The sequence below is a fragment of the Mesocricetus auratus genome, unplaced genomic scaffold, assembly GCF_017639785.1.
Source record: "Mesocricetus auratus isolate SY011 unplaced genomic scaffold, BCM_Maur_2.0 Super-Scaffold_6723, whole genome shotgun sequence".
Classification (NCBI taxonomy): domain Eukaryota; kingdom Metazoa; phylum Chordata; class Mammalia; order Rodentia; family Cricetidae; genus Mesocricetus; species Mesocricetus auratus.
Window position 1 is genome coordinate 14,212,485 of NW_024429183.1, and position 12,440 is coordinate 14,224,924.

At 47.2% G+C, this 12,440-nt stretch overlaps 1 protein-coding gene across 2 annotated transcripts; it reads left to right on the forward strand.

The window, feature by feature from the left end:
• The first annotated feature begins 713 nt into the window (after positions 1–713).
• Atxn1l (ataxin 1 like) lies at positions 714–11,973 on the forward strand. Of its 2 annotated transcripts, none has more exons than XM_013115677.3 (3): positions 714–829; positions 3,181–3,242; positions 4,710–11,973. In XM_013115677.3, exon 3 carries the CDS (start codon positions 4,830–4,832, stop codon positions 6,894–6,896), a length of 2,067 nt encoding a protein of 688 aa, XP_012971131.1. In that variant the 5' UTR covers positions 714–829; positions 3,181–3,242; positions 4,710–4,829; the 3' UTR covers positions 6,897–11,973. The 2 variants fall into 2 exon arrangements, with proteins under 2 accessions (XP_012971131.1, XP_005073087.1); XM_005073030.4 differs by having other exon boundaries at positions 4,713–11,973.
• Positions 11,974–12,440: the final 467 nt, after the last annotated feature.

The following is a 12,440-nucleotide window of genomic DNA, read 5'->3' on the forward strand; positions in this document are numbered from 1 at the left end:
GGTCATGGTATCTTATCACAACGATAGAAAAGTAAAAAATGCACCTGAAATACCATCACTTGGGCAACAGAGGCAGGAGGATTAAGTGTTCAAGCTCACCCTAAGCTACACAGTGAGTTTAAAACCAGTGGCTACTTGTGACCTTGTCTCAAAAACAAACAAACAAACAAAAAACTGCCTCTCTCTAATCAGCAACCTTCCAAATTCTCAATCACCCATTCATTTTTGTTTTCACTTAGGCCAATCAAACTTCATTCAAGTATGAACTGGACTAATAGGCAACAGTGTTTCAGATCAGTAGTCAAGCCTTCTGGTCACTAAACCAGCTTGCACTCTGCACAGGATCTACTTTGGGCTATTTCTAACTTCATAAGGCTTTGAATAGGTCTCTATATTGACCTTTCCATCTTTCCACTCCGGTAAATTCTGGGATTTCCTAAAGAGAATTCCCCAGGGTCAACCTTTGGATTTCTGGTGATGGCTTGTGAAAACTTCTCTAGGAAATCCGGGCCTGGGAGAAGCAAGGAGACAATCCCTACTCGCTAAACCCATTCAGAGGAATAGGCATTCATTTTCCTACCAAAGGGGGCGCTGGACAGGATGGGCAGGCGGCCAACTTCCTTCTCTTTAAGGTAGGCGGCGCTCCCAGGCCGGGCCGTGACGTCATCTCTCAGCGTCGGGGGCGGGATGCGCTAACGCCATCTCCGGGCGCCCGGCTGGGGGGGGCGCTGGGTGTGGGGCGGCTCCGGGGCCGGGGATGGCGGCGGCCGCGGTGGCGGCGGCTCCGGGACGAGCCGGAGGAGTCCAGGGAGCTCCGTGAAATGGGCCGGTGAGTGTCGCTTGGAGTGGTGTCCGTCTGGCTGGCCTGAGGCCAAGCGGGCCTGGGTTCGGAGCTCCGGTGGAAGGTCCCCCTAGAAGCCCGTTGCTTCACCGGGCCGAGGGGCCCCCAAACATCGGGCATTGAGAGCGAACGAGGCCGTGCCCAGTCCTCTAGATGTTGCTTTCCCGCCTGGCCCGGAAGGTGGCTTCAGGCCCTGATACTCCAGCGGTGTTGTCCCCACGGGCCAGGATGTCCGAGTTCTCAGGGCGGGAAGGGGCCCCCGAACAAGGAAGCGTCGCCAGCGGGGCCTGGCTTCAGCCAGATGTCCGACCCCCGACTTTCTAAACGTAGAATGGCTCAGTTCAGGCCTTACCCTTGTCGGAACAAGGGTTGAGGAATCATCAAAAGCCATCACACCTGATCTCTTCCAGGCTGCTCCCTTTTTGTGGAGTGCACCTCTTTCCCTCAGCGAATTTGGGTCTCTCTCAGTATGCAACCCCTTGATTCCAATCCAGGCACGAAGAGGAGTTGCGTTCTCGTCTCTTTCGGCAGGTCTCTGAACGGGCTCCCTTGCCCCTTAGCTCAGTTGGGTTCACAAGTTGTGTCTTTTCCCATGAGAAATTCTCCAAAGCTGCTCCATACACCCACACCCAGGTTTCAGATTCTCAAATGTTTTGCTTTGTGGGAACCGGTGAGCAGCCTGAGCCTTCTGCTTTTTTTGGAGGGGGGAGGTTGGGGGGTTAGAGTTTTTGCTTGTTTCTGACCTTTCATTATCTTGTGTTTGCTAACTCCTTGGTGACCCAGAGACAGGTTTTCTTAGCTTTTTCAGCTACAGAGAGCAAGCATCATTTGGGGGAGTTAAGGAGAAAGCTGGGTGCTTTCAATTAAAAAATGTTGATGATGAATGAATGCATTATTTGTACCCAATTTGTGATTTGTTTGTGTCTTTAGGAATTTGTTTAGTGTACTGTTAAAGTATGCCCATCTTTAGGCCTTCAATTGGATCAGTGCTCACAGAATTCTGTGTGACTTTGACAGAACAGGCAATAATTTCTCAGAACTTGTCAACAATGCTAACTCTCTCTATTAAGACTGTTGGCCCACTTGTTGTTTTTGTGTTGGTGTTTCCTTTGAGACAGGGTCTTACGGAGCCCGGGCTGATTTGTGTGACTTACTGTATGCTTGAATGCAGTAGAGGATCACCATGTCCAGTCTGTGATGCTGGGGACCAAACCTAGGGCTTGATTCGTGCTAGGCAGGCACTTTACCTACTGAGCTGCATCTTGAAAGGCCATGCTCTTTAATTATTGATGTTTCTGGCAAGTGAAATTCAGATATTGGTAGCTTAGTAATAGTTTTGTCCACCATTGTTAGCTCCATAGGCTCAAAGAGGTATTTTCATTTTATTTCACATTTCATTCAGTAGTGTGAAGTTGTCATTAAGAAAATTTCACACACACACACACACACACACTTTTAATTTTACTTAGAATATCTGTTAATATGGCTTTCACTTTGAGTAACTCCCCCTTGACCTCTTTTTCTGCCCCAGAAACATAAATAATTGTTCCTTTTCCTCTAGTGCCACCTTTCTTATTTAAATAATTTGTGTACTCAATAGGCCTTAATAAAGGTGAAACTCCCCACTTGTCATTGTTCACATGCAAACAGTATTAAGTCTCCCATTTTTATTTGTGCATTTAAGCAAAATTTGGATTAGAAATAAGTTTACTGGTTGGGGAGTAGGATAAAGAGTAGAGAATAAAGAATATGATGATAAAGAAACCAATAAAGCCGGGCGTTGGTGGCGCACGCCTTTAGTCCCAGCACTTGGGAGGCAGAGGCAGGCGGATCTCTGTGAGTTCGAGGTCAGCCTGGTCTACAGAGTGAGTTCCAGGACAGCCTCCAAAACAATACAGAGAAACCCTGTCTCGAAACCCCCCCCCCACAAAAAAGAAACCAATAAAACCTGACACATGGAAACTTTTCCCAGGGATATCTTACAAAAGTTAAAGCTAGGAGATGTTTTCTTTCTTCTTGTTTTTGTTTTGTTTTTAGTTTGTGTGGAGGCCAGAGGCCAGCTTTCAGGATTCGATTCTCTCCACAATGTGGGTCCCAGGTACGGAACCCAGGTCACTACATTTGGTAGCAAGTGCATTTTTACCTGCTGAGCCATCTCAGTGCCTTGGAATTTTTTTTTCTGCTTCAGTTTCCTAGGTACTCTGGGTAAATGTTACCTGTTGGGTTGAGAATGAAGCAAGAGCTCATGAACTTTGATGGTTTTGGAATTATCTTTCATGTTGCCACTGGGAAGGGTGAACGGTCAGACTCCTTACTGCATTCTTTTTTCTGCCCTGTAGACTCCCAAGCCAAAGGGGAGGACACTTACTACAACTACTCAGAAATACCACCAGAAGCTCAGGTAATACAAGCACTTCGGAAGTTTGGCATGTGACAGTGGAAACACAGAACAGAATTCAGCCTAATTGGAGAAATCATTGGCCAAGTTCATATGCATTGACATGTTCATACGAAAAAGATGCTCTCTGATTTTATTATCTGTCTGTCTGTCTGTCTGTCTGTCTGTCTGTCTATCTATCTATCTATGTGTTTATTTTTTGAGATAGGTTTTCATGTAGCCTAGACGGGCTTCGGATTCATTATGTAGCTAAGGGTGACCTCTTTACTCACCTAAACTCTTTACTCCATCTCCCAAGTGCTGGGATTACATGCATGTGCCATCACAGGGGCTGTAAAGATGCTTTTTGACAGTGGATAAAATGATTACAAAAAGCGACAATAAGAGAAAGGAGAGAGAAAACTTTCTTCTGAATCATAAGATCTAAAAATAGTAAGTTGACATACATGTGAGGAGAAATGGAACCAGAATTTTATGACTACCCAGAGCAGACCTACTATGGATAAAGAGCCATTGGCAAAAGAAACAAAGGGGAAAAAAGAAGGAAAATTGAAAGTGCTAATACAAAGAAAAGAAGTCTTACCAGACTAGGGAACGAGAAGTATGTGTGAAGTCAGAATTAGAGGGAATGGAGGAGAAACAAGCTGTAAGCAAGTGAAAATAATCACTCTTCATGGGATCCAGGTTGGAATGTAAAGTTTCTTGGAAGAAGAAGAACAACAAAAATACTACAAATACTATATTTCATAATATGTTTAGGGAATGAGGGTTTTAGTTTTTTTTTTTTTTTTCTCAAGACAGAGTTTCTCTGTGGCTTTGGAGGCTGTCCTGGAACTCACTCTGTAGACCAAGCTGGTCTTGAACTCACAGAGATCTGCCTGCCTCTGCCTCCCGAGTGCTGGGATTAAAGGTGTGCACTGTTGTCACCACCACCCGGCTGGAACAAGGTTTAATAATAAAGAGACAAGCAAAGCTCAGCACCTCATGACATGAACGTAGCCAGCCTTGGGGTAGACGAGATAGGAGAAGTAAGATCGTAACCCAGATTATGGAGAAAGGAAACGAGTGAGGCCATGGGCTCAGGGAAAGAAGATGGCACACTAGTCTTTTTCAGCAAAAGGAGAAGTTAGGAAAGACGAGTGCTGAAAGCCTAGACACGGAGGACACTGCGAAGAGCTCAGGGCCTCATGGAAAGCATGGCTAACCCAGAAGCTGGTAGTGAAGAGGTCATGGAACCTCAGGTTATTTATGCATCTGGAGTGTTCATCCTCGGAGCTCTTTGTGCTTTGTGGTTTTCTTGACTGGTTTTTGCTTTTCTTAGGCTAACAAGTGAAGAGACAGTCTCCTGTTCTCATGTCTCATTTTCTCGCCACTTTCCTATGTTACGTCTTTCTCCTTGGGTGCAATTCTTGATATTTTGTTTGACTTGATTCCCTGTGTTACTTTCTTTGCCTCTGGTTTGTTCCCTAGCAGATGTGGGCACCCCAGCCAGCAGCAGAGAAGGGTGCAGGGAAACCACAGAGAAGTCCCTTCTGATGCCCCAAGGAGCAAGCAAACCCCATCCAGGCTCCAGGAACACCACAAAGCAATATGAAACCTGTTCATGAAAGGAGTCAGGAATGCCTTCCACCAAAGAAACGAGACCTCCCTGTGACCAGCGAGGATATGGGGAGAACTACCAGCTGCTCCACAAACCACACACCCTCCAGTGATGCTTCTGAATGGCCCCGAGGGGTCGTGGTGGCTGGGCAGAGCCAGACAGGAGCCAGAGTCAGCCTCGGGGGTGATGGAACTGAGGCCATCACTGGTCTGACAGTAGATCAGTATGGCATGCTGTATAAGGTGGCTGTGCCACCTGCCACCTTTTCACCAACTGGCCTCCCGTCTGTTGTGAACATGAGCCCCTTGCCCCCCACGTTTAATGTAGCGTCTTCACTGATTCAACATCCAGGAATCCACTATCCCCCAGTCCACTATGCTCAGCTCCCATCCACCTCCCTGCAGTTTATTGGGTCTCCTTACAGCCTTCCTTATGCTGTGCCACCTAACTTCCTGCCTAGTCCCCTCCTTTCTCCTTCTGCCAACATTGCCACCACTCACCTTCCACACTTTGTGCCATATGCCTCACTCCTGGCAGAAGAAGCTACTCCTTCCCCCCAGGCAGCATCCCCAGCCCAGCCGTTTAACAAATCCTCTTCTGCCACCTCCCCACCCGGCCAGTTACCGCATCACTCAAATACCCAACCACTGGATCTTGCTCCAGGCCGGATGCCCATTTACTATCAAATGTCTAGGCTACCTGCTGGATATACCTTGCATGAAACTCCAACAGCAGGTGCCAGCCCTGTTCTTACCCCTCAGGAGGGCCAGTCTGCTCTGGAAGCAGCTGCTGCCAATGGACAGAGACAGCGAGAGCGAAATGTAGTAAGAAGAGAAAGTGAAGCCCTTGATTCTACCAGCAGCAAGGGTGAAGGCCAGGGACTGGTGCCTGTGGTAGAATGCATGGTGGATGGACAGTTGTTTTCAGGTTCTCAGACTCCACGAGTCGAGGTGGCGGTGCCAGCACACCGAGGGACCCCAGACACCGACCTTGAGGTCCAGCGGGTAGTTGGTACTTTAGCGTCTCAGGACTATCGTGTGGTGGCAGCTCAGAGGAAAGATGAACCCAGCCCTCTTAACCTGTCCCATCACACCCTTGACCATCAGGGTGAGGGACGAGGGTCGGCCAGGAATCCTACAGAATTGGTAGAGAAAAATCAGTCCCGTGTGTTCTATCCTCAGTCCCATCAGGAACCAGTAAAACACAGACCTTTACCAAAAGCAATGGTTGTAGCCAATGGCAACCTGGTGCCCACTGGAACTGACCCTAGCCTGCTGCCTGTGGGCTCAGAGATCCTGGTGGCATCAAGTCTGGACATGCAGGCCAGAGCTACCTTCCCAGACAAGGAGCCAACACCACCTCCCGTTACCTCCTCCCACTTGCCCTCCCATTTCATGAAAGGCGCCATCATTCAGCTGGCTACCGGAGAGCTGAAGCGGGTAGAGGACCTCCAGACCCAAGATTTTGTGCGCAGTGCCGAAGTGAGTGGGGGGCTGAAGATTGACTCTAGCACAGTCGTGGACATTCAGGAGAGCCAGTGGCCTGGATTTGTTATGCTGCATTTTGTGGTTGGTGAACAACAGAGCAAAGTGAGCATTGAGGTGCCCCCCGAGCATCCCTTTTTTGTATATGGCCAGGGTTGGTCGTCCTGCAGCCCTGGGCGGACTGCACAACTCTTCTCTCTGCCCTGTCATCGGCTACAGGTGGGAGATGTCTGCATCTCTATCAGTTTACAGAGCTTGAACAGTAACTCAGTTTCTCAGGCCAGCTGTGCTCCCCCAGGCCAGCTGGGTATACCCCGAGAAAGACCTGAGAGGACAGTATTGGGGCCCAGAGACCTATGTGACAACGAGGGGAAGATCCAATCTTCAGGAGAGGGTTCCCGGGTGGGAGAGCCCTCCCAGCCTGAGCCTGGTGCTCAGGCTTGCTGGCCAGCCCCAAGCTTCCAAAGATACAGCATGCAAGGGGAGGAGGCACGGGCTGTGCTGCTCCGTCCCTCTTTCATTCCACAGGAGGTAAAACTGTCCATTGAAGGGCGTTCCAATGCAGGAAAATGAACCTCTTTCCCAGCCCAGGACTGGGGCTTTATCCCCAGAGGTGAGCCTCACCGTGAGCAGCCAGAGGATTTGCACATGTCAAGCAGAGAACGGCTCTCTTGGCAGTGAGATTTGAGGGAATCAGGGGGCATGGAGACAGCCTCCCAAAGCAGGATCTGTTGCTCATTAATTACCCCATGGCATCCTTTCAGGACAGCCCTGGGGGTGAGGAGATGGGGAAAAGCAGGCTTGGAGCAAGAAAGGGTGGGAGTGCACATAGGATAAGAAACATTCCAAAATCAGGGCCTCCCTGTTTTTTTTCCTACTCATTCCTGGCTCCTACAAAGGAAAGTACAGGCTTTGGGAGCAGGTGGCAGAGGGAGCAAAGAAAGAGCCAAAAATGATCCACAGCTTATAGTAGCAGTAAAACTGTTTTCTTTCTCTTTTTCTCCTCCTCCCCCCTTTTGTGGTGGGAGGGCAGGAGGTCCAATGGTTGAAAATGAGAAGGTTCCCACCCAGAACTCTTCTTGTAAGAGATGTGCACTTTAAAGGGTGATTTTGTTACAGATGTCTATGGCTGGGTTTGGGGTGGGGGAGCACCATGATCTATAGAACTCTGCTTGATTCTTTGCTTCTGCCCATTCCCATCTCACCTCACCATTCCTCTATAAGGCTTTCTAGCAGTTTAGGGGCCAGAAGCGGGAGGAGAAATACATTCAGGGCTGAGAATGAAGGACTGCCTTGACAGGAACCCAATCGGGGTTTTGGAGAAAAGACTTGACTGCTAGTATGGGCCCTAGGCGAGGCTTTTGAAAGGAGGTTAACCTAATGAAACTCCCATTCAACATGTCAGGCCTACTTTGACATTTCACTGAGTCTCTAATAGTAACCTTGGAGAGACCTGGAGGACCTTTTCCCTAGGCACCCACACTCTTCCATTGTCTGTCTATGTTGTGCCTAAGTGCCTGTGCTGCTCCCACCCTTCTGCTGCCCTGACCTCTGCATGGTGTCTTGATCTGGGCCTCACGTGTAGCTGCACTGCCTTTGTCCACTAAGACCTCTAGTTTTTGGTGTATAAGGGTCTCTGGTTTCCCTATCAGCTATAATTTTTATATTTAGAAACTCAAATTCATGTCCTCTTTCACTGGCAGCAATATAGTGGAGAAACAAAAAAGAAACCATGCCCTAGGCTGAACTTTCCCATTCCAGTGGTTTTACTTGGCCCCCCTCCCATCTCGTCCATTGCCTCTCACCATTTTGGCATCTCCAAGCTGTGCTCTTCCACCATCAGCTCTGAAAGTCTACAATAGTCCTTGTAACATCTTAGCAGATGTTTCCTTGTGTGGTGGTGGACTCTTCTACAAAGAACATTTTCTATCTTGGTTATTTATATTTACTGCCATCTCTCTTAAACCCACATTTCACCTACAACTTGGAGTGTCAACTTGGACTGTAGGATGCCATTGGGTATTAAGATTTAGACTCCCCCCACCACCAACTTTCAGATGGTTGAGTAGTGTGTGTGTGTGTGTGTGTGTGTGTGTGTGGTGTTTTTTTTTTTAAAGGGGGGAGTGTGTGATTCTTTTTAGACTCTTGAAGGCAACTCAGGGTATTGTCCACCCAGCTCTCTAGTTAAACTTCTCCCAGAGTATGATTGTGGCATTTCCTTCATAGATAGACTTGAACCGGCCAAGGCCTGTTCATCCTGTCATCAGGAGTCCCACACTTCTGAGGTATGAGCAAAACTTATGGCAAGTCTTGTGATCTCTCGCTCTTTCACTTCCTCCCCAGCTGCCAAATGGGGATAAATAATCTTACCTACCTCCTGGGGGGAGGGGAAGTTCTGAGAATGGAGTCATTCTTCGTGTTCAGGTGCTAAAGGTTGTTCTCCTTGGGAACAGAGAAACAAGCTGGCTGGCAAGCTACAAACCCTACATTCTGTCTCAGATCTTGAGAGCAAATACCTGGTCAGTGAGCTTTCAGGGGAGCATCCCAAGGAAGCTGCTTAGCCTGATAAGTACTTAAGTTTCAGAGTTTGTCAGTCAGATACCAACCTTGTGTGCAGTGGAAATCACGTCCTTTCCCTTCCCTTGCCCCCCCCCATTCTCTGATTGCTGCTTCTCTGGCTTATTTCCTACAGTGGGGGCCTGTGGGGTTGAGTCTTGAGGAATTCTCTCAAATGAGAGTTGTAGGAGAAGGCCTCCTCTCTGTTTTATGAACAACTCATTCCTAGGGATTATTGTATGCATGGATTTCTCAAAATTCCCCTTCCTCACATGAAGGTTCATCATGGGAATTTTGTGACATGCACTGTAGATGCTCAAGAAATGTCTACCAGGGATACCACTGAGCTTGCTAGTGGGACCAACATGCAATTGTTGAGGACTTTGACAAACTGGCCACTGACCTTTCTGCTGTGGTTCCTTTTCTATCCCTGTCTGATAAAACAATGATAGCAACTCCCTTAATATGGTGCCATGCATTTGTAATGTGCTTTTGCTGAGCTGAGAGCTACCTTCCCTGAAATGTGCGGCCCTAGAAAAGAATGCTTGTCAGAACTGTGGCAATGCTTACCCTTATCCTAAGTGTGTAAGAGGGGTGTCTTTTAGAGTGAGCATTTCAGTGGTTAGCTGTCAGCTTTTGGGGACTGGGCAGTGATAGGACATCCCCAGAACTTGAAGAAAGTTCTGAAAGAAGGGAAGTGCATATGCCAATTTAGAAGGGGAACTTGGTAAATGGTAACTAGTAATCTGAAGATTTAGATCATCCCTATCAAGACAAGAGGTAGGGAAGGGGCTTGGGCCCTCAGAGCTGAGTGCTTATACCTGAGGGAGGAGCCCAAGAAGAGCTAGACTGACCCCTCTTTACACTTCGGGTCCCATGTGGTTCTAATGACATGGGCTTTGCTCTGTGCTGCTTTGCTGTTGTCTGCTCAATGTCCTGTCTATTGCCCATCATTGCTCCTGTCCTTCATGTCTTTGGCCATGTGGATTAAGTTCAGGCATCCTGTCTATTCTTACCTGTGTTCTGCCAGTATTACTGGGTAGCACAGTCGTGTTGAATAGGGATGGTCTGCATGCTGTGTTTGGGCTGGTAGATCTAAAAGGATGTGGCTTCAGTGCTGTCAGGAGCCCATTGGCTCCAAAAATTTGCCTGTCTTGAGGGAGAAACAAGCAGGTCCTACCAGAGACTGTTATTCTCTCCTTTATGGTACTTTATAGCCTGTTTCAAAACAAGAGGGGAACCACGTTAGGGCTTGAGCCAGGATCCTAGCCCCAGTTGAGAAAGAGTTTGAAGTTTGGCTGAAATAGCTCCTCCAGTTGGGTTTAATTTTCTTTTTACTAGTAGGATCATAGGCATTTTAAGAGAACAGGATGGTGGCATGATTTAACCCTGCATTGAGTAGGCATATTGAGTGGTCACACTGGTGTGAGCTGACAGTAAGCATTGGGAAAGGCTCAGGCCTTTGGAGTAAAGATAACCAGATTAATTGAATTGGCCATGGGAGATTAGGTCACAGTCCTAGAAGCAAACAGGACAAAGGCCAAGTTTTAGAGAGGTGTGTTGACCTCCTAGGATTAAGTTTACTAAACTACACTGAAGCTATAGTACTTTCTAGATCAGAAAAGTGAAATACACTACAGTTGAAGAGCTGAATTCTACTATAAATGGATGTTGTTAGCCTTTGCTTGGAAGCCTTCACCTTCTAGCTTCCCCAGGGTTGGAAAGGTCTCCCACATTATGCAATAATAAGCATCCGGGTCTTTGCAGCTGTCAGTTTTTTGTTTTTTTCAACTCTAGGATCCATCTTTGGACTGAAAGCTTGGTCTGGGCCTAGGACAACATTGGCCCTTGATGCTAGAGTTGGTTGCATTCTCTCCTTACCTGCAGACTATGCACAGTTCCTGGGGCAGAGGGAGAGGTGGTATGGCTTGCCCTGTTGAGCCTCCTCAGCAGGAATAATAGTAATAAATGCACTTTTCACATTAAAGGTTTATTAGTTCTCCTGTTATGCCTAGGATCTTCCCCTAGTAGTTTGCAAACTCAACAGTCTGTGTGATCCCAAAGCCATTCCACTGCAAACGCCTAGCAGTAAAGATGGCCCCAGACTAGGTTCCTGTCTGCAGTGTGTGTGGCAGCAGCCCACGTGCCTTTACCTAATTGTCAGACTTGCAAGCGTTTAGTCTGTCTTTATGTTAGGGGGTCTTAGGTACTTCAGAGAGAGAACAGATAACACAGTGGTTTTATGCCCACCTCACCCCCTGCCAGGGACTTGGTGTGTAGTTATAAACTATGAGGGTTGGTGAGCTGCTGGTATTGCTGAAGGCAGGGTGGACCCCTCATTTGCTTCATATGTGCACTCAGTGAATTGGATTGGGGAAGAGACTGACCATACTCGTGGCTAATTTGAAGTATTAAATACAGCTGTCCTCTACATACTTCCTAGTCATACAGGATCCCTGTAGCCAAAACAGTATATGTTCCAGCTGCAGAGAGCAGACAGCTCTCAGCTTGCACAGCACCTTAGGGGAGGGAAGAATATATGGATAGGTAATAGGGTGGAGAAAGGATGGGGATTTTGTCATCCAGGTGGCTTTAGGGTCCTAAGGAGTAGAGAAGGATGGCACTGGGGAGGTCTGGATGGATCTGATTTGTGTAGGAGTTCCCTGTAGATAAATTACTGATCCCCCAACCACTATCCCCAGTATGTAATGGCTGAATTAATATGTAATCAACTGCATTGTATCTAAAGCCTTAGAACTAGTCAGGTGCTCCTCCCACCCAATACCATTTCTTACCCTCTAATCCTACCTGATCTTTAACAAAGCATTAATAATTCTGAGGATAATCTCTATTTTGTTGTGCTTTTTTGTAACTGTTTTAAATAAATCAATTTGTACTGTATATTTGTACTTTTGTGAGATCCTTTTTGCTGTTTTACCATTTTAAGTCTCTGTACTTGGCTACACACAGATTGTATTTTTATTGTTAATGCTCTTCTTATGGATACCTGCATTTAACTTGTGGACTATGTAAACACAATATATATCAATATCTATATATCTATATATCAATCTATATAAACTACTAGCTTTTCCTTTTGGTGTTTGAGCCTTTTTCCTATCTCAGTTTGATGGGTGGCCATTGGGCAGGATCACTTGGAGTAAAGATTGTGTGGTCATTGGTAAACTTTGCAAATGGTGAGAACTACCTGAACTGTGGTTGTCCCACTGGTATGAATTTCAGAGTTTGGGAAATCTACCTGTAGACTAGGGTTGACAGAATCATCAGTAGGACCTATAGATGTCCTCACTGCTGGTCTTTCCACCTGTCCTTTACTCTGGCATACTGCCACACACTGCTGGCTTTTGAGACAGGGTCTCTCTATAGAGCCCTGGCTATCCTAGAACTCACTATGTCGCTCAGGCTGGCCTCAAACTCTTGAGATACACCTGTTTCTGTCTCTCAAGTGCTGGGATAAAAGGTGTGCATCACCTTACCTGGCTTGTGTGGTTTTGGTTGGTTAGTTGTTTTTGCAATGGTGGGGAATCAAACCTGGGGCCC